Source organism: Colossoma macropomum, unplaced genomic scaffold (assembly GCF_904425465.1).
Source record: "Colossoma macropomum unplaced genomic scaffold, Colossoma_macropomum, whole genome shotgun sequence".
NCBI lineage: Eukaryota > Metazoa > Chordata > Actinopteri > Characiformes > Serrasalmidae > Colossoma > Colossoma macropomum.
Genome location: NW_023494795.1, coordinates 28,165,896 through 28,187,363, shown reverse-complemented (window position 1 = coordinate 28,187,363; position 21,468 = coordinate 28,165,896). Strand labels below are relative to the sequence as shown.

General features: G+C 37.0%; 1 protein-coding gene and 1 non-coding gene across 2 annotated transcripts in view; both read left to right on the top strand.

The window, feature by feature from the left end:
• The window catches only part of tbc1d32 (TBC1 domain family, member 32), a 69,898-nt gene extending 49,526 nt beyond the window's left edge, over positions 1–20,372 (top strand). Inside the window, exons 32-34 of the mRNA XM_036582093.1 lie at positions 2,341–2,481; positions 9,087–9,275; positions 18,993–20,372. Of these exons, the coding sequence (XP_036437986.1) occupies positions 2,341–2,481; positions 9,087–9,275; positions 18,993–19,112 (450 nt within the window). The 3' untranslated portion in view covers positions 19,113–20,372. The remainder of the gene's footprint in view (positions 1–2,340; positions 2,482–9,086; positions 9,276–18,992) is intronic.
• A 395-nt stretch (positions 20,373–20,767) lies between these two features.
• Positions 20,768–20,931, top strand: LOC118816353. The gene has a single exon (XR_005007869.1). It is a non-coding gene; the product is annotated as a U1 spliceosomal RNA (small nuclear RNA).
• Positions 20,932–21,468: the final 537 nt, after the last annotated feature.

Genomic DNA, 21,468 nt, shown 5'->3' with positions numbered 1-21,468 from the left:
ATGTCTTATGTATGGTTCTGTATAGACTTTTTTGTAAAGGGTTTTGTATAGCAGAAAAAGTGTTCTATTGTTATGATGTCATAATAGAAGAACCCTTTTTGGTGCTATATAGAACGCTTTTCAAAAAGGTTCTATGTAGAACCATCTACAGCACATTCTCCATTAGCCTAAAGAATCGTTTTACCATGCAAAGAACCCTTTAATCATGCAGAGGGTTCTTTGAGTGTTCATGGTTCTATATAGAACCATTTTCTTTACTAGAGAACCTTTGAAGAACCATCTTTTTTAAGAGTGTGTATTTCATCAGAGAAGTGAAAGTGATCATCACTGATTCTGTAAAGTTTGGAAAGAGCAATCTCTCTCCATGCAGTAGACGGTAAATAGGGCTCAGGTAATAGAGTTTGGGCCATGCGGCTTGTGGGAAATGGTAATAGTAACACAGAGGGCTTTGTCTAACTGATTACAGCCCTATATTGCTTTGCTACCAGTGCAGGAATGCATGCAAATCAGAGAACGTAAAGGACTGAGAGAGAGAACGATTGAGTGAAGGCTGAGAGTTCACATCATGACACGAATCTGTAAATAGGAACACAATCCTCAGCATGTTTCGCCACTGGCATCACTGTCAACAATATGAGCACAGAGACAGATAATGAGATGTGTGGGTTTCTCCTCAGAACACTGCATGGAAGATGTTTACTCTCATACTTCACTCAAGCTCTGCACTGTCAGTGAAGCACTACTCAGTTTATTAATGATGCTACTTATAATTAGTCTCTCATAACCTCCTTATAACTACGGCTGGGTATCAAAATTCAGTGCATGTATAGTACAGAATGAACTACTCCAATAATACTGAGTATTGAAAAACTCTGTGTCATTCAAAACCAAATTTCAATACATGAGTAGTCAATCCTGTCAGCATCACTGAGCCAATAAGCATGCTTGTTCCAAAATCTAGACTGTTTATTGGCTGTCTGAATTGCCATAGGTATGGTAATAATGTCAGTGCTTTTTAAATGCTGTGCTCATTCGATTACTATTGAAATTTAAGATGCACCAATATGGGAACTGTAGACTAATGCCCGGGGCTTGATTTAAGGGGGGGATGCAAGGGGATTGCAATCTAACCCGATCAAAAATGACAAAAAAAATCATTTCATCCCCCCTTAGGATTAATATGATCGTGTTTAGATCCAGTTTGGCCAGTTTGCAAATGCAGTCGAGGAAGAAAACTATTAAGTTTTAGCCTCTGATGTGCGGCTTTTAAGTAAACTTTATGCTGGAGATTTGTACTAGACCTGGCAGCCCTCTCCAGCATAATACAGCACAAACTCTGTGGACTATTTAAAAAGAAAAACAGGCAGCATTAGCCAGATAATTAATAACACTGAGTTTCTTATATAAAACATACTTTTTTCTATATTTTTCATGTATATCTATATCTGCCGATGCCAATACATAAACATATAACATGTAGAAACTGAGTGTAGATCAACATGGATTTGGATTATAGAGAAATTTCACATTATGTAGGGTTACAAAGCAGTGTGCAGTAGCCTAGCATAGTCTAAACATTCTGATTTTCCAGATAACAATAACTACATATCAAATATTGGTTTGAAATATCAGTCATATTGAAACATCTGTCGTATGCTAATATTTTTTAACAAATATCTGCTGATAATGATATGATTGTGATTTCATTATGCATCCCTAATTTTTGCCAAACCATCACTGTAAGCTCAGACTTGGAATACTGTGTACTGGTATACAGAGCTGATATTGAAGTATTGCTTATTCGTACAGCCATGATGGACTTTTGTTCTGAACATGTTGAACAAGTTTGTGTATAACTGATTTCAAATGTAAATTATTTTTGGTACAATTCAAGATTAAGAGCAACATACAGCATTTTAAATGCCGTTGCTTATAATACTGTGTTAAGCCTAATATTTATTCTTGTATGCACATTTGATCTGTGATCTGTCAGAAGTTAATTTAGTTAATTTAGCTCTAATTACACATACAGCTGGGTGTCATCTCAGCACTATGCTGGGCTACCAGTGCATACGTATGCTGCTCAATTTTACCAAGGCTGTTAATATATCATCTGTCCAAAGACAAACATGCATCTCCAGAATGGTAAATTTACAGTAGAGGCTAAAAACACTCTTAATTTTAAATCAGGTTAATGTAAAAGTTTTATTCTAAGTAATTTTGGAGCATTTTTATTGGTGCAGTCATCATGAAATTTTCACACAATGTAAATTGTGAAAAATAAATAAATTTATTTTATAAAAAAATGTTAAATAATTTTCTATTTTTTCAATTGTTCAGATGCATCTACCAGTGGAAATAGCTCAGTCTGGAATCCCCCCACTGTACTCGTGCACTGCTCACTACGTGGAGATGCTGCTGAAGGCAGAGGTGCCTCTGGTCTTCTCAGCGTTTAGGATGTCTGGCTTCACTCCCTCTCAGGTACTCAAATCTCATGCCTTCAACCCAGCCTCTTCAGCACCATCTAGCGGTTGTCAGATTCAGTGCACATCATCAGTACACTATAATTTTTTTTCTAATATGTTTTAGCATTTACATCACAGCTCCTGTATCAGAACCTCATAATAGTTTTTACATCATTTGATTACACCAGCCACTCATTATGGTGTGTGAATATTTCATGACAATTGGAGCAATAGAATTTAGTTTGTTAACAAAAACAGTGCATGCATGAACTCATATTAAGAGTACAGAATTCAAGTTACTCATTCAAAGGTTTTACTGGTTCGTAAAGTTACTGTTTCAAAGTTTTTATTGCAACAACAGCATTATGTTCCATAGTACATTACCTTATATCATTGTTACATATTGCCACAGGAGAAAGAAAAGGTTTTCAACTTAAAGAGGAATTTCACTGATTATACAAAAATTCTCTGAGATGCAAACAAAGTGGGGACTGTTTTGCCTCCACCATGAATGCATTATTAAAAATATATATGTATATTAAACCAAAACATATAATATTTTAAACCAAAACTATCGTAAAACAATGCTCCAGGCAATGTATTTGTGACCATTTCATGTACTTTTGTACTTCTAATTAAGCTTTTAAAGGCATTAAACTCTTCACATGTCTGGTTCCTATCACCACCACTGTGAGCAATTCTGATGCAGTAAGTTTCTCTAGAAAAGAGCATTTCATATTAAACCACCCTGAGTTATATCTTCATGATTTATTTAAACATAAATTTTGAAAAACTACTGGAATTCCCCTTTAAAAAACATAAAAAGTTTGCTTTTCTCTCTTGTGTCTCTTGCTCCATTCATCATGAAATATTCATGCAATGTAAATGACTGCCTGCATGTGCAAATGAAATTAGATAAAATAAAAACCAAACAAGTTTTTCTTATGACAGCAACAATTTATAAACATACACATAAAATGGAAAGAAAAGCTAATTCCTGCTAATTCATGGCTATTCAGTTGTTGTTCAAGGTTACTTGAAATTCAGGGCTACAGAACTTTTTACTTTCCTTCAAGTTATTCCCCAGCCTGAAGTTTTAAATACAGAGAAAGTTTTGCATTGATTTTTTTTGTTTGATCACATCTCCCTCTCACCTCAATTGTACTTCACAAACTTAACTTCAGATGTGACTTCTGTCAGCGAGGACAGATCCTGCGCTTTATGCATTTCAATACATCCACAGTGCGTTCAGTCAGTGCATATACAGCCTTGTGCAAATGTGTGTGCACCCCTGGTCATTTTCTTGAAAGTAAGTGAACATATCTTTCATCATCACAATTACTGTTTATTTGCTCAATTTAGGATATTGGAAAACAGTAAAACATAAAATGTGGCTGGTGCTAAGCTTTATATATGTTGTTTTTTTTCCAAATATGTTGAATCCTGCAGCTAAACAGAAATTGTGCACTAAAACTGGCAAAAAATTCCATATTTAAGTGTGTTTTTTGTAGAGAAAACTTTTTTAACATTTTTGCAATTACAGAATCAACAAAACATTTAATTTAACCAGAGATACCCCAACACTTGCACACTATTGTGTATAAGTTTTATAGATAGGACCTCTGCTACTGCAACAAATTTGAAAAATGAAAAAAAGAAATGTTACTGTTACTTATGTTAGTAGTCGAATAATCTAGTGATTATTTTGTGTAAAAAGAAAAAAAAGCAATAAAATGTTAACTAAATAATATCAAAATGCATAGCACTTCACTTCTATAAAAAATATTTTATTGGAAGATCAACTTGAAAGCGCTTATAACGTGTTAACATCACGAATTATAATTCTTTTTAACTCTATTAACACATTTTCTTAAACCATCTGTAGTAGTGCAGGCTGAAGCCCAGCGACTCGCACGCTGCATGTTGCTTTGATTGAATCTATGACTGTAGCTCTCTCATTCAAATACAACATTTAAATTGTTTTTAAAGAAAAACCTGGAAAGCTTGAGTTTTCCTTGAAAGCTCAACTGGAACAAGAGTCTACAAGCTGTATGAACGAGAGTGAAGGCAAGAACCTACTATCTTGAAGGAGTTGGAACCATTGACTGCATATGTGATATACAGTACTGTGCAAAAGTTTTAAGCATCTGAGAAGGTTGTATTTAAAAAGCTGTTTTACCAGGCAGTAAGTATTTATTGGTCATATAAACACTAATATTAGAATAAAAACAACCATAATACAATAAGTAGTAATTATGTGTGTGCCATTTTTCTCTTAGCCATTTCCAAACCTCACCTTGAGACAGCCTAGTATTATTTGCAGTCATCATTCAATTACCTGGTTTGGCTAATCAGTCCTACTTTTAATTGAAACATGTGTGCTGATGATGGAATTTACCAAATCCATGCAATGAATGCTGGCATCCAGGAGGAATGTGCAACCAACCCTGTGTTCTTCTAACTAGCTCACAAGATAAGTTCTTGTTACTTTTTTGTTTTTTGTTTGTTCTCTATTCTATGTACTACGTTATATAGTGCTTTTTTACAAAAATAAGTGGAAATAAATTATTTTGAACTATTTGCTTGAACTATTATTATTTGAACTATTTTGAACTACGTGCCTTTGATTTTTTGATTTTTGCATAGTACTGTATGTGATATATATATATATATATTGGAACATGCAGCCACTGTTGCTCTCACTGGATGTCTGCGGTGAAAATTGGACATTGCATTTACATGTACAGGTTCACATAATGAAATAATGTTACTGAATTATTGAAAGTAATAATAAAGCTTATTTTATTCACACTTTCCACTCATAGCTAAAACAAAATGCACTGCTGTTGAAATGGCAAAAAATCTCTTTTGGGTCTGATTTGAGCAAATATGAGACATATGGTTAATCGCGACAACTTTGTTATCTTGAGATTACAAGACAACGAACCCTTTATCTCAAGACAACAACTTTATCTCAAGCTAACAAGATAATTAACTTGTTATTTCAAGATAACAACTTTATCTCAATATGACAAGATAAATAACTTGTTATTTCAAGAAAACAAGATAATTAACTCATTATCTTGAGATAAAAACTTGTTATCTCAAGATAACAACATTTAACTGGTTATTTCAAGATAACGTTATCTTAAGATCACAAGATAATGAACTCATTATCTCAAGACAACAACTTTGTTATCTTGAGATAACAAGATAAATAACTTGTTATTTCAAGATAACAACTTTGTTATCTTGAGATAACAAGATAATCAACTTATTTCAACAAGTTATCTTGAGATAAGTATATTATCTCGCGATAACAAAAGTTTTTATCTCGAGATAATGAGTTAATTATCTTGTTATCTCTACAACATTTAACTTGTAATTTCAAGATAACAACTTTGTTATCTTGAGATAACAAGGTAATTAACTCGTTATCTCAGATAACAATCCAGAGAATCCCTGCTGATTCATTAAGAAGTTACGTTTTAACTTATGATACATTTTTTCAAAATAAGAGTTTATTCGAAGTGAAAACTGCTGGACAGAGGTGAGCAAGTTCCCATTCAAAACTAAATCTAGAGACCTGCAGCAGCGTGGACGTCTCTGAACGTTGGAAAGAAAAGTGATTTGAAATTGAGTGTCACCTCCATCAGAGAAGGGCAGCCGTGCCTGAGCTCCCACGAGTCTGCTTGAGATTCCAGACAAAGCCGCTCAAGAAACTTGGAGTGATGTCCAGGAACTGCAGAGATTGCCTTCTGGAGTGGCTCAGAAGCAGAAGGGCCGGACCGTGGCAGCAGCTGATAGGCATAATAATTAATCGAGAGAGAGAGAGATGGATTAATATGACTTGGCATTCTGTTCAGCCTTAGAACCAGGAGAGGATCAAAGTGAATACTGTATGCTCGGGATCATTAGACGTAATTGTTTTGTTGTATAATGCATCCACAGTGTTTGCATTAGGGACGCATTATACGTTCTAAATGGAACTCGTCCTGCAGTGCGTTTTTGATTGTGATTTGTTTTGCTGTTAATTACGGTGCTGCGATTAGGCAGCGTTGGGCTGTATTGACTGCACACAGCCAGTGAAATCTACAGAACTTCACAACTCTCTCTGAACTAGTGTAGCAGTCATCTAGTATTGATTACATTTAAAAATTCATAGAGCTAACTTGGTGAGCTTTACTGTATGTTCTCATATTCTCTCTCTCTTTCTCTCTCTCAGCTGAACTCAGAGAAGCTGTATTGGTATGACCATATTAAGTTACCAAGGCATAATGATCAATCTGTTAATGCTTTAAAGGCAGGTCCAAAAAACAGCTTTTTCTGCCTTTTAATCTCCTGTTCTTCTTTATTTATGCAATTCCTTAGTAACTATATTTACATGCACGCGATAACTAGACTACGTTCTTGGTCCGTCCATGAAATTGGACCAAACCAAGACGTTTACAAGAGCTGTATAAAAGACTAGTCAGTTTATAGTCTCGTTTACATACACATCAGCATAGTCGGACTTTACATTGGTGAACGTCCCCTTAATGATGCACTTTGATTAATCCAGAAATTGAATCTTCTTCTCCTTCTTTTATTTAAATACTCAGTGTCTATTTCTGACAGAATTTTCCACATGAAGGATGTCTCTTTTGACTGGACCGCATGTTTTAATTGGACTAATCTTAGGTCGACCTTAGTCAGAAGGTGACAATCATGTGACCTGATCATAGTTTAGTTAGATTTAGTTAGAGAACAGTCTTAAACTAACATTGAATCGTTGGTGTGCATGTAAAAGTAGTTGCATTTATCTTAATATGTAAAGAGCAAAATCTAATAAACAAAATATTGTTCATATCATTTTGAGCAACAATAGACATATACTTTAGACACCTGTATTTGTTATTCTGATTAAACAATTCAGTTATCACCTCCTTAGTGAATTATTGTTCTGAATGTGTGCACACTTTCGCTCACTGCATCTAACAATAAAGGCAGCATGGAGCTTCTTTTGAACAGTTAAACACTGTAACACACAGAAAGCCCTAATTCCACATGCTGTTCTACTTTACTCTGGCCAACATGGTCAAGCATGCTCACCAGCTACTTTCAGGGCAGATTTGAATGATTTTAAAGGGGACAAAGACAGAAATACTCTGAAAATATTGTTGGCATTAGGTAAGATTTAACACATTTTAAATATTTTATTTATGCAAAAACATTTAAGATAAAATAGTCATAACAAAATTCAAATGTTAACTTAGTTATTATGCAGTCTAGATCTCACTGTAACATAACCAAATCAGTCAGACACTTGCAGTAAAAAAACAAAGTATGAGGCTTTATTGTGGAGGCTTTGGCAAAACTCAAAGTCGAAAAACAGGCTGTGGTCAAATACAGAGAGATCAAAAGACAAAACAGGACAAACATAACAAAACCAGGCAACCAGATCCAAAGACAAAAACCTAAGTCAAAGGATTCTGGGAGATAGAGTTCATGGAAGCCTCAGAGCTGGAGGGACACGTGACACTCACAATGAAATGCATGTTACATCAGCTAACAGCTAACTGTGACTTCTTCGGATATTCAGGCTGTTTTTAACAGCTGAAACTGACTAGGATTTTGCTAATTATTTGGCCTTTTCCTTTCCAAGCCCACTGATTTGTTGAAGACATATACACATTCCACAAATTTGCCCAGAACATCTGAACATCTAGAACTGATCTAGAACTCTAGATCTGCTAGAGAATGGTACTTGGTACTCACATACATGCATACAACATATGGGAAGTACACACATTCAGTCCTACTACAAATAGTAATATTTTGATTATATATATGATATTCAATGCAATATTGTGCAAAAGTGAACATCATTTCATTTATTTAAATTTCTGGAGATGGGATATAAGACAATCCACTTTCATAAAGAAGGCGAAAGAGAAAATGGGACTTCTAACAACCGTGCAAGACCTGATAGACCACTAAAGCTGTCCCCATAAGATAAACAGCACTTAAAGCTTTCATCTTTGAAAGAGAGGAGAAAATCAAGGTCCACTTTTGCTTCAGATCTGAAAGAATCCACAGGTGTTTCTGTCCATCCTTCTACTGTGAGAAAACAACTCAACACAATGAGCCTGAAAGGATGTGTAGCTGTCAAAAAGCTCTTACCAAGAAAAGGAAATTATAGACAGACCACCCCGGAGTCCAGACCTCAGCAGCAATAAACATGTTTTGGAGTATTTGGATCATGAGAAGCAGAAAATGCAACCGGCTTCTAAGACTGAACTTGAAAAAAATCCATAAGCTGTATTAAAGGCATTTTTGCTGTTTTATTTAGTTGTTGAGGCTTCTGTGTAATTTTCTGTTGGATGTTTTCTGCTTTTTTCCTGATGCTGGACAATGAATAACTTAACAGCTGTTTTGACTGAAAATGAAATATCAAAAGTAGTTATTACAACAAACATGGAAACCATACAGAGGAATGGTTAGTACTGCAAAAAATGAAATGTGCAACTGTTTTCTCTTTAGAGGGTCTAACTTTTGCACAGTACTGTATGATTTATTAGCATTAGAAACTGCTGTCACCGCTGTCATCATATTGTCAGTATTCCTCTCTTGTCTCCACAGATGTGTATACAGTGGCTGGGCCAGTGTTTCTGGAACTACTTGGACTGGCCTGAGATCTGTCACTATGTGTCCACGTGCATCATCATGGGACCAGACTACCAGGTGTACATGTGCATTGCCGTGCTGAAGCACCTGCAGCAGGACATCCTCCAGCACGCACAGACCCAGGACCTGCAGGTCTTCCTCAAGGTGACGTGCCACATACTGCATTGCAGGCTTAAAGCAATGCTTTTACCAGCAGGTCAAATTTATACAGTTTTCAATCCTTCAGCCAAAGTAGGTTTGCTGTCTGAAGTTTGCTTTTGTAGTTTTGCAGTGGAACTAAACAACTAAGTAATGGAATCTTATGTGCACCAATTAACATTGTGCAAACATGCATAAATCATCATGCATCCTAAACTGTGTTGAGTTATTAAGTAATCTCAGATAGACTTGCTAATGTGGTTTCTGACACTAAATGACAAAAGTACAGACAAAATTCACACTTCAAGATGACTACCACTACTGTTTTTTAGCTGTGCAGTGTATTTCTGTGAATTTTTTGGACGTCAAACATTTCTTGGCTGATTGACTAAATTTGGTGAAAAGGGGAAAGCTGCACATTTGATTTTTTGACTGATTTATCACTTTAACGCAGTCCGCCCAATGCTACCATTGCTACGTCCTAGGCCCTATGTAGTTTGCCACTTGTGCTATAGTGTGAACATTGTTCAAGGTGACAAACCAAGAACAACAGAGAGCAGCTTTCACTCCAGTGCCTGAAAAGTGCCTGAAAGCATTGCAGGTTTTTGTGCATATCCAAGAATTCAGAACATATCTATCTACATCTTTAATCTAAGTTAAAAACTGAAATGGAAATTACTTCTCGGAATTGCCTTTGCTGTCACTCTGAAGTTGAATGCAATGGAAGACTCAAAGCGAATCCATTCAGGATGACTCGGATGAAACATGAATCAAAAATAAAGCCATCCTTTGTTCTACAAATTGAAAAAAATTGCCTGTCAGTGTACAATACTTTCAGCGCTCTTAAGACCGCAGTGCAGTTTACGTGGGGAGTTCAAAGCCTCCCACAGAACTATTTTAAGGCTTTTTTTTTCTTTTTATCATTAACAAGGTCTTTAATGTCCTGTTTTTCTCCTGACTGGGCTGAAATATTCAATTTAAATGCAGTGAGAACTCTTTCTATTAGATGTCCACACTATTTTCTCTGGAGCCACAGGAGTTTATTTATCTAAAGAGAAAACATCTGTACATTTTGTTTTCTGTGGTAATAACCATTCCTCTTTATGGTTTCCATGTTTGTTGTGATAATTGCTTTGATATTTTCAAGTAATAAGTGACAGAGCTGGAAAATTCAAATGGCCTCTTTTTTGGAGGAAATTCAAGTTCATTTGACTCAAAGAAAGTCTTAGTCAGATAGGATTGCAGTCAATGTTCAAATGTGTAATAATATTTAATAATATTGAGTTAGCATTAAACAATAGCTTTAAATCAGATAATGCTTTAAAGTAGATAATGCTCTGTACATTGGTTTTGGCTCTGTACAAGCATTTAAGAAAAGTTAACATGGCTTACAGTGCCTATAAAAACTATTTACCCCCTAGGAAATGTGTTTTTTCATAACAGAATATTAAATCTAGTGGATTGAGTTTGTTTTTGACACTGATCAACTGAAACAGACTCTTTCATGTCAAAGTGAAAACATCTCTTCAAAGTGATGTAAATTAATTACAAATACAAAACACATAGAACCTGATTGCACAAGTATTCAAGCCCTTTAATATGACTCTCCTAAATCATTGCTGGTGCAGCTAATTCATGTTAAAAGTCACATAATTAGTTAAATGGGTTGGCCTGTGTGGAGCCAAGGAGTTCCAATTGATCATAGTATAAATACATTGTATACAGAAAGTGCAACTTCTGGTCAGTCAGTATCAGTTCAAAACCTACACCATGAAGGGCAAGGAACACTCCAGGCATCTTAATGATACACTGTTATAAATAAATGTACTGTACAAGTCGTTTTTTGTTCATCAAGGTACAAACAATGTACATGTACCCTCAATGGTACAGCAGTGGTTTTAAGGTCTAGTTGTGTACAATAAAAAGTTTTTCCCCGGGGAAAGGTACGTACTTATATATTTTCATAACCTAATAATTTAAAACAGAACAATACAATAAAAAGCCTAGAGACGAGATGGGGTGTGTGGAGTCAATACAACATAGAAAATATAATTTAAATAGATTATGGTACAGTTATGTTCCCTGACTAAAGGTACTGAGACCTTTAGGGTACCAGCCCAGTGACAGAAGGGGTACTGCCCCAGTGACAATTTCGTACCTTTTTTTCTGAGAGTGTAAGGTGATTGAATAAAAAAAATCGTTCATAAAATGGAAAGTGCCGGGCTCCCGAGTGGCACAACCATCTAAGCGTTGGCCCTATCATCAGGAGAACCCTGGTGATGCTACAGCCATCCGTAGCCGGGATTCTCGCTCTCTCTGGGTGGGTAGGATGGCGCCCTCCTTCTCCCCCCATCACTTAACGCGATGCTAGTCAGCACAGGCGTCTGTTAGCTGACATAACAGATATGGCGGTTGGCGCTTTCCTCTGAGCGCGTTCGGCTGTCCAATGACGTTGCGTGAGCAGCGGTTCGAAAAGAAGCGGTTCTCGGAGGAAGCCTGTGTTAGCCTTCGCCCTCCTAGCATTGATAGTATCGTGTGATTGGGGGAGTCCTGACTAGCGGGTGGAATTGGCGACGACTAAATTGGGGAGATAATTGGGTTAAAATCTTAAATAAATAAATAAATAAATGGAAAGTGTCACAAAAGCTTTAAATCTGCCACAGACATACTGTCCACAAAACCTAAGTGACCATGCAAGAACGAGACATTTACAGTTAGGCACTCTTATCTTAGTAACTTACAAGAGTACTTTCTTGTCGACTTGAAGAATGTATCCTAGCTAGTTCAAATAGCTATGAAGAATGTATCCTAGCTAGTTCAAATAGGCTAAATGTGGCCTTGAGCAAAGACACTGCCAGAAAACTAGAATTATTGCTAATACCTAGAGAGAAAGATGCACAAAATGCATAAGTGTAATACAATTCATTCCATAAGTGCCACATTACTGTTCATTTAAATGCTTCACAAAGAGATGCGTCTTCAGTCGGCCTTTTAAACGTTGAAGGACTCTGCTGTTCAGACAGCCAGTGAAAGTTCGTTCTACCACCTGGGTGCCAGGACAAAGAAGAGTCTTGATGCTTATGTTTCATGCACTTTAAAGGCTGGCTGGTGAAGCTGAGCTGTACTTGAAACTCGAAGGGCTCAGTGTACAGAGTTTTGACCACTGCCGTCAGGGGCTAGTCCATTTTTGGCTTTTTTAGGTAAGCATCAGTGTTTTAAACCTGATGCGGTCAGGATGTCAGTGAAGGGAACGCAGCAGTGGAGTGACATGAGTGACTTTAGGAAGACTGAAGACAAGCCATGCTGCTGCATTCCAGATCAGATTTAATGGCCCACGTTTGAAGACCAGACGGTAAAGAATTGCAGTAATCAAACCTTGAAATGACAAGTGACTGAACAAGCACCTGGGTGAAGGAGGCCAGCAAGAGACCTGTGACAACTCTGAAAGAGTCACAAGTGTCAGTGGCTTAGATTGGAGAGACTGTGCATACAACAACTCCTGCCCGAGTGCTTCACCAGTCTCAGCTTTATGGGAGAGTGGCAAAAAAGAAAGTCACTGTTTCATGAATTTCATATGAACTCTTGGGTACAGTTTGCCAGTAGGCATGTGGAAGACTCTAAAGTCAGCTGGAAGAAGGTTCTATGATTTGATGAGACCAAAATTGAGCTTTTTGGTCATCAGACTAAACACCACTGTACATCATCATAAACATACCATCCTCACAGTTAAGCTGGTGGTGGGAGCATCATGCTGTGGGCATGGTTCTCTGCAGCAGGCCCTGGAATATTTGTGAGAGTGAAGGTTCAACGCATGGAGAAAAATACAGGAAAATCCTGGAGGAAAACCTCATGCAGTCTGCAAGAAGCTTGAACCTTGTTAAAATTTACTTCCAACATGGCAGCGACCCCAAGCATGCAGCCAAAATGGCTTAAAGACATCAGTGTTAATGTAATGGAATCCTGGGACAGTATTATAGAAACCTCTTAACTTAAATCTTATTTTATGTTTAGTCACTTTGACAACTTGAGTAAGGACTAAATTTAGGACGAAAGCTATTACAGAACAGCAGTTCTAGTTCATAATCTTATCCTAACTCCAGATAAAAAACAGTATTACAGAAGCATCATAACTAGACAGAATTTCCTAAATACTGTCCAACCTTAAGACAACCCCAGAGGTGTCTTAACTTCTGTTAAGACTGTCAGTTTCTGTTGTTTTCTGCTGTGACAGACAGCATAGTTCAATATAACTAGCATAATGATGTTACATTTATCTACATCTTTGCTGTATGTTTACTTTTCCCTAACCTGAGTGTTGATTGGTTGGCAAGCAAAGCAGCTCATTGGCTGTTCGTACTCAATGATATCATAAATGTACATGAGACGGCGTTTTAAACTCGTTCAAAAGTGCTGAAAAATATTACAGAGGTGTTAAAATTTTTTATGCTGTTCTGTGTTCAGGAAATTAATGTTTTCTTTTATATTAAAAATCTTTAAAGCACTTTAAACTATGATTTTGCTAAAATGCTTCATCTTAACCCTTTCATTGTGGGCTCGCTAGGGAGCGCCCTCTAGCATTTGAGAAGCCCAGAAGACACTACAGAGTGGTTGCTCTAAAGCGTTTGGGAAACGGAAACTGAAACTGGAGAGATGCGACACTCTGATAAACAGCACAAGGCACTATCACAATATTAATAACTTCAAGTTTATAACGTTTTAGTTTTGTTTGACCTTTTTTACATCAGTAACGGTAGCTGTCTGGCTGACTAACTCATTATTTTGATTACGTGTTTACATTTCAGCTGTGCGCATATGCTTGGTTGCTAGGTAACATACATGACAGTTGATTATCAAGTTCAGTGAAGTAAGTTAAGATTTCCTAACTTGAGATAAGATGCTGTGATATAAGATTCCTAAATAAAGATAAGATTTGCTTCAGTTATACAAATTTGTGAAAATGTTATTTTGACCTATCAGATCTTAACTAGATGGGACGTTTCTGTAATACGGCCCCAGATCTCAATCCAACAGAGATTGGTGTCTGGGCTTGAAAAGACTGTTCCCTCATGACCCCATACAACCTGACAGAGCTTGAGCAGTTTTGCAAATAGGAACGGGGAGAAATAGCAGTGTTCAAATATGAAGCTATGGACCTGCTGCCAAAGGCGCACCTAGTAAATACTGAGCTGATGGGGGTGGATACTTATGTAGTCAGAAACTTTGTGTTTTATATTTGTCATTCATTTAAACCACTGTGCAGAGATCTGTTTTCACTTTGAATGTCTGTTTCTGTTGATCAGTGTAAAAAAAATTAAATCCACTGTGATTCAATGTTCTATGATAATAAAACATGAATATTTCTTATAGGCACTGTAAGCACTATTTAGAGAGGATTAGTTTTACATAGGAAAGTGAGGTGATTGTTACCAGTGTTTCTCAGCGATTTTAGTCTGATCCCAATCCACTATATCAGTCAGTTTCATGGACTGTGTGCTTGTGCATCTGTACAGTTAACAATGGCTTATATCTTCTGTAGAAATAACCACAGGTTTTATAAATCCTGTGTGAATTGCCAGACCAATAAATATTTCATCATATCCTGAGGGAAAAAAAGATTTCATGGGTTTTCTTAAGTATGGAGGTACTCAAAGAAGCATTTTACTTGTATTCTCTGTGGCACAATTGAAGCTGATATATGTTGTCTTGCCTCAAGTGAACGACTCCAAACATTAAAATAGGAAAAATGACAGGAGAAAAATTTGATTTTATGTAGTGATGTTGACTGTTGGCTATAACTAACTGGAATGGCAGTGCTAATATTTAGACAGATGAGTAGACAGTTTGGGCATGCTTTCTGCTGCTGGGCAGCTGAATGTATTGGGCATGGAATATTTTTGGTGTTATGCACTACGTAAATTGAGAAGCCACTCCTTGATGCTTGTTAATAATACCTTTAGAGGGCAACGGTGAGTGATATTTGTTTATTTGATATTTGTTAATAACTTTGTTTATGTGATGTTTGTTAATAACAACTCTAGAGGGCAGCAATGAGTAATGTTTATTTGATGTTTGTTAATAACTCTTTTAGAGGGCAGCAGTGAGTACTGTTTGTTTATTTGATGTTTGTTAATAACACTTTTAGAGGGCGGCAGTGAGTACTGTTTGTTTATTTGATGTTTTTTAATAACACCTTTAGAGGGCGGCAGTGAGTACTGTTTGTTTATTTGATGTTTGTTAATAACACCTTTAGAGGGCAGCAGTGAGTAATGTTTGTTTATTTGATGTTTGTTAATAACACCTTTAGAGGGCGGCGGTGAGTAATGTTTGTTTATTTGATGTTTGTTTATAACACCTTTAGAGGGCAGCAGTGAGTAATGTTTGTTTATTTGATGTTTTGGAAGCAAGGTAGTTAAACAGCCAATTTGGCTGCTTAAGGCTTATACTTTAATAGTTGCATACAATGAAAAAAATAGAGATAAATTTGTTAATCGCAATTTTTTATGGCAATTAATCATCAGCTTAAATTGTATGATTGTGACAGGCCTACCGTGATTGCTTATTCCATGCAGGTCAGTCATTAACATAGTGCTTTTGTTACATCATACAAATACGTCAGGAGTGAGGCTATAGAAAGGCTGTTGTGAATGAAAGTGCGTGTAAAACAGAGAGTGGCTGAGAAAGAGAACATCTCTGTAAATCATATTTCAATCAAAACTACAATTACAGACTCTGTAGTTAATTAGTACGTTCTATTTAATAGTGTACGTGCTGAATCTTAGTGAAACACATCTCATTATAAACAGTGCTGTTTATCAGATGAGTATTCCTTTATGGCAGGTCTGTTGTGAGTGTGTTGACTAGTCATGGTCATGACTTACTTTGATCGTTGTTATTGTTTAACCCCTTAAATGGCCAGGGCCCACTGGCAGGCCCAAAGTTTAATTACACGCTTTTGTAACCTTAAAATAACTCAGCCTGTTTCTGTAGTTACTGAATAATAAGCCTTCCTATGTAATAAGCCTGGGATTTTTAGTGGTTAGAAACAGGCACTGTCACTGGCCAGTATAAAAGTGACCACATGCAAACAGGTTTTACAGCCACTATCCAGCAATAACATCAGCCCTCCTGTAGGCCTTTGGACAACACATGTGTGGGCCCAGTGCTACACATGCTGGCAATTTTATATTTGTGTTGGGAGTTATAAAGCCTCCCTGGCTTGTTGTTACAGTTCCACACATGGACTGTAAATCCCTGCAAAATCCATTTTTCACCAGTAATAGACAGTGGTTGACTTATGGTGCTGCAAGGTCTTGCAATTCAGATCTCCGAAACAGACTCATGTTTTGGTGGAATGGGATATTCAGCTGCTGTACAGTGCACCCATTGCTGACTCACATACAGCTTGTGTAATCTCCATAGAAAAGCACTGACCGAAAGAAAGATACACTGTGGAGCAGCCACATATGAGGTCACTATGCCAAATGCCAAGTATCAGGTAGACATTGGGCTGTGGAGCAGTGGGACTGCATTCTCTAGAGTGATTGAACTCCATTCAATGCTTCTGGGATGGGATCACTAATAGTCTTATGGCTGAATGCAATCCAATCCTCACAGCAATGTTCCAACATCTGGTGTAAAGCCTTCCCAGAAAAGTAGAAGCTGTTAATGCAGCAAAGCAGCAAACTCCCTATTAATACCCTTGATTTGAGAGGTGAGCCGATGTCCACAAACTTTGAGACATTTTATGTTCTCTGTCACAAAAGCAAAATATAAAATTTATCAATACTTCAAAACATATATGAAACTAATGCATAGTATTTGAATTTATTTGAGTTTGTATTGGTCTGTTAAATCATCCATTGCTAGAAGTTTTTGGAAGAAGTTGTAATGGTTTATTATATTTTAATCATCATCAATACTTTATCACTGGCTTTGTACTAGTTGAAACCAATTACTGGCTTGGATTTTGCTGACTCATATGGACTAATTAGTGGGCTGATTTTGCATGTCATTGCCAAATAGAGTAATTGCTTGTAGGTACTGTGTTCTGCACTTGTGACCATAATTTGCTTACGCTGCAGTAATATTTTATTTAATATCAAACCTGTAAAGATTTATTTGTCCTTTCTCTCATTTCCATATTCCATAGTGTCCTTTCGTAATTTGAGAAGTAATTTTAGGGCATTAAACTCATGTGCTGACTCAAAGGAAATAAAATTAGATTAATGTTGCTCTGTCTCAACCAACTTGCTTGTACACAGTGAAATGTCACTGTGCATTAGGCAGTGCCCTGTTGAGAACACGTATGAAGCGCTGCGGCTGCCTGGCCTTTTACAGCATTTGTAACGACAGGCAAATCATTGCTAGAACTTGCATCTCCAAACATAATCTTTTCAGGATTAATGAAAGCTTGCCTATTTTATCTGTGTTTGAACTGGATTTAAGCTTTCAGAGAATATATAGAGATAAAAGCAGAGATCAGAATCGCTGGAGTTGGAGGAAAGAGCTTTTCTAATGCAGTAACATTTTTTGCACTTTCCAACCATCATTTGACTTGAATATATGAGTTCCATGTTTTACTTGGAATTATACGGTACTGTGCAAAAGTCAGAGATCCACCCGCCAATAATTTAGTTTAGGTTCAAACCAGCCATTGAGTACAAGTAATTCATTTTTCAGAAGAGAAAATGCACACTGAACAAAGTAACATAAAGGCCTCAACAACTAAATGTCAATTTATTTCAGTATTTAGTGTGTTAACCTTCCTTAAACACAGCTTCCATTCTTTTCAGGAGACTCGCTTTCAGTCCTTAAAAGTAATCTGCTGGGATATTTTTCCACATTTCCAAATTTTAGTCATAGAAGTTTGTTGTATTTTCTGCTTCTCACAATTCAAGTAATTTTAAACACATTTAGTGATGTTGAGGCCTGGACTCTGAGGTGGTCAGTCCATTGTTCTGAGAACACCAGCAGCTTCTTTGTTTGATTTACTATGGTGAAAATTCATAGTAGTAAAGCAACACCATTTGCCACTCATTCAGGTACCTTCATCAGTAACTAAGCACTCTGATGAGTCCTGAAACAGCTACAAGATTATACCACAAGCCGCCCTAACTTACACTGTCTGTCAAAAGTCTGAGAACATATTGGCTGTTAAAATTAGAATTTTGTCACTGCTTTTCAGTTCAAATAAACAGCTATTTGAAAACACTTTGTGAAGATTTAGCATCAGCAGTCTAAGCATCATGTTCATCAAAGTGTATGGTATGAAGAGCAAATTGTGACTAAATAATGAGTTTTCCATATTATCAACTTTCAGAATTTTTTTGTGTGATACTTTTTTCCTCTAAATAAACCTGCTTAGTCTGTGTTATGTTATTGTTGTTATTATTATAAAAAACAGGCTCATTTGTATCTGTACTGTATTTGTATCTGGACAGGAGAGCTTTGGAAATAGTTAAGCTAACACACACAGAAAACAACCCTAATGGATTGATTATTTGTTTGTTTGTATTATTTATTGATTTTTAACAAATAAATGCTTACTGCCCAGATAAATGGCTTTACATATCATTTTTCACAAATGGTCTAAGACGTTTGCACAGTACTTTAGTTTTCATTCTGATCATTGCTTTCTTTTCCTTTTTTTTGCATTTACATAAATCCAAAGGCTGTTCTGATCCACATGTACTGGCCATGACTTTCTGCTTCTTCCCCCTGTAGGAGGATCCCATCCACGGCTTCAGAGTCAGTGATTATCTGGAGTATATGGAAGGCCTGGAGCGCAGTTACAGAGGCATGGTGCTCACCGACATGAGGAGCGTCTTACTGAAGAGCACCTAGTATTTCATGTCGTTCATATGGGATGTCCATGGACCTATTAAGTGCGAGTCGGTGACTTTGGGATGGGCAAGTGTTCACAGTAAAATGAAATGAATAAAAAGGAGTAAAAATAGAAGGAGTATAAAATCAGATTTCTGGTGCAAAAAGGAACAAAGGTCCTGTTGTTCATTAGGTCTTAACAATTAAGTTTCAGAGATTTTTGGCCAGTTTTCCAGACTCAGATTAAGCCTAAAGACTGTTACACAACACAACAAAGAAACAACATGAAAGTACGAAATAGTTGAACATATGATTTTTTTCATGGTGTTCTTTCCACAAAAAATAAATAAATAAATAACAAACTGTCCATTGCTCCTCACCAAATGGGCACATGGTGTCACTGGGCAGGCTGCTTTCCATTTTTGAAAAGCCGAAAGGGGCATGGAGAGTTTCACTGGCTCACTGAGAAGCTGAGAGCTTTTGCAGATAGCTTGGGTTTATGTAACTCGGTTTGAGGCCTTTTTGAGCTTTTTTTATGCTAACACCATCTATAACAAAGCAGAAAGTGAACTAATCTTTTTGATGTTTATGAAAAAGTTTTGGTTGCACCAGAGACAACAGTTGGATCGAATGAGTTTGTATCACCTGCAAAAGTTGGCAATAATTGAACAAATAGCGGACGAACTCCATTTAATGCATTTTTGCCATCTGAAAAACTGTGTTCACAAGACATCATTAGTTATACATGTGTTCTAATTAATTTATTGATGTTCACATAAATCTTAAATAAGTCATGCTCACTCTGTAAAGGCCTAAGGACCAGTCTAAAAGTAATTTCCAATGGTGATTCACCATCTTCACTGCAATTAAGTCCATGAGTAAGCTTAAGCCATGTGCGGTAAACTGGCCCTTAGAGTTTTAAGTCTTGTTTTTGCTGCAATCTTTAATTTGTACAGTTCAGTTTCCTTTATCCTGAGTGCCAGGTTGATTTGTTCAGCTGCAGTGTCTGTGGAATACTGTTTTTTTTCTATTTTTTTCCTCCTTTAAAGAAAGAAAAGGAACATCCTGCCTTCTGTATGGAAATGGAACACAAGCAGCAAGACATGCTGCGTGCAGTATGACACAGGATTTGTATTTGTGTGCTATTTGAGATGGAAAAGTAAATGCTGTTTTGTAACATGCCCTGTATATTTACTGAGACCTATCTTGTTTTAAATATCATGTAAATATTTTTTCTGTTTCATCTCAGTGAACACAGTTGTGAAGTTAGTAAACAGTGACTTGTTTTTAAAGCGTGCACACCCTTCTTCGTATTCCACTGCAGCGTTGCTCTCTCTCCAGGCCATACAGTCGCCTGAAAATTGAGGTGAAGCTTCAGTGATTCTGCATCTCCATACTTTTGATGTATTTTTCGATCAGGTATTTACGACATAGCAGCTTCCACAGGGTTTACAACTGCAGAGGACTGTAAGATTTAATATTTATAGCCATACCAACATGGTTGGTTAGAAGTTGCCTTAGTGGGCTCAACACATAAGAACAAATAAGAGAATAGGGAACAATGAACAATAATCCACATAGAGCACTCACTCCAGTATGATAAGTTAAAGAGCTCTGTGGTGCAACAGAGTGCAGAAAATAAATTACTGTAGGGCAGAATTCATTAAACTATATGACACCTTACCTGGCAGGGGCGATACCATGATCACGAAGGTGGTTCACCCAGGGCGAGGCTCGGCCATTGCACTTTGGTTGTGCTGACCCTTGCGAATTCCCCAAATGCGGGAATCTTGACTGCATAATTTCTGGTGGTAGGGGACTGCGTTCGCGCTCATATTTTTAAGGGGGCAGTTGTGGGCTGGAGGTTAGGGAACCAGCCTTGTGACCGGAAGGTTGCCGGTTCAATCCCCTCAGCTGACAGTACGTGACTGAAGTGCCCTTGAGCAAGGCACCTAACCCCCAACTGCTCCCCGGGCACCGTGGATAGGGCTGCCCACTGCTCTGCGGAGGTCTAATTCCGATGTGTTCAGACACAGTTGGCTAAAAGGTTAATTTCATTTTCATTTCATTTTATTTCATTTCACCTAAATAAACTCGCCATGACAATTGGCTTAAAACTATATAAACATTTATAAAGGCTAATTGCAGTGGCTGTCATCTCTCACAAAGGCTTTTCTTACCTTTGCCTATGATGTGGCATAGTTTAGCCCATAAATCTGAATATTAAAATTAAATTCACTTTATCTAAGTGCACAGATTTGACAGGCTGCACTATTTGGCCAAAAGTATGTGGACATCCCTCCTAATTATTTAATTCAAGTGTTTCCGCTGCTTCCATTGTTGACAGGTGTTTAAATCAAGCACATACCCACACAAT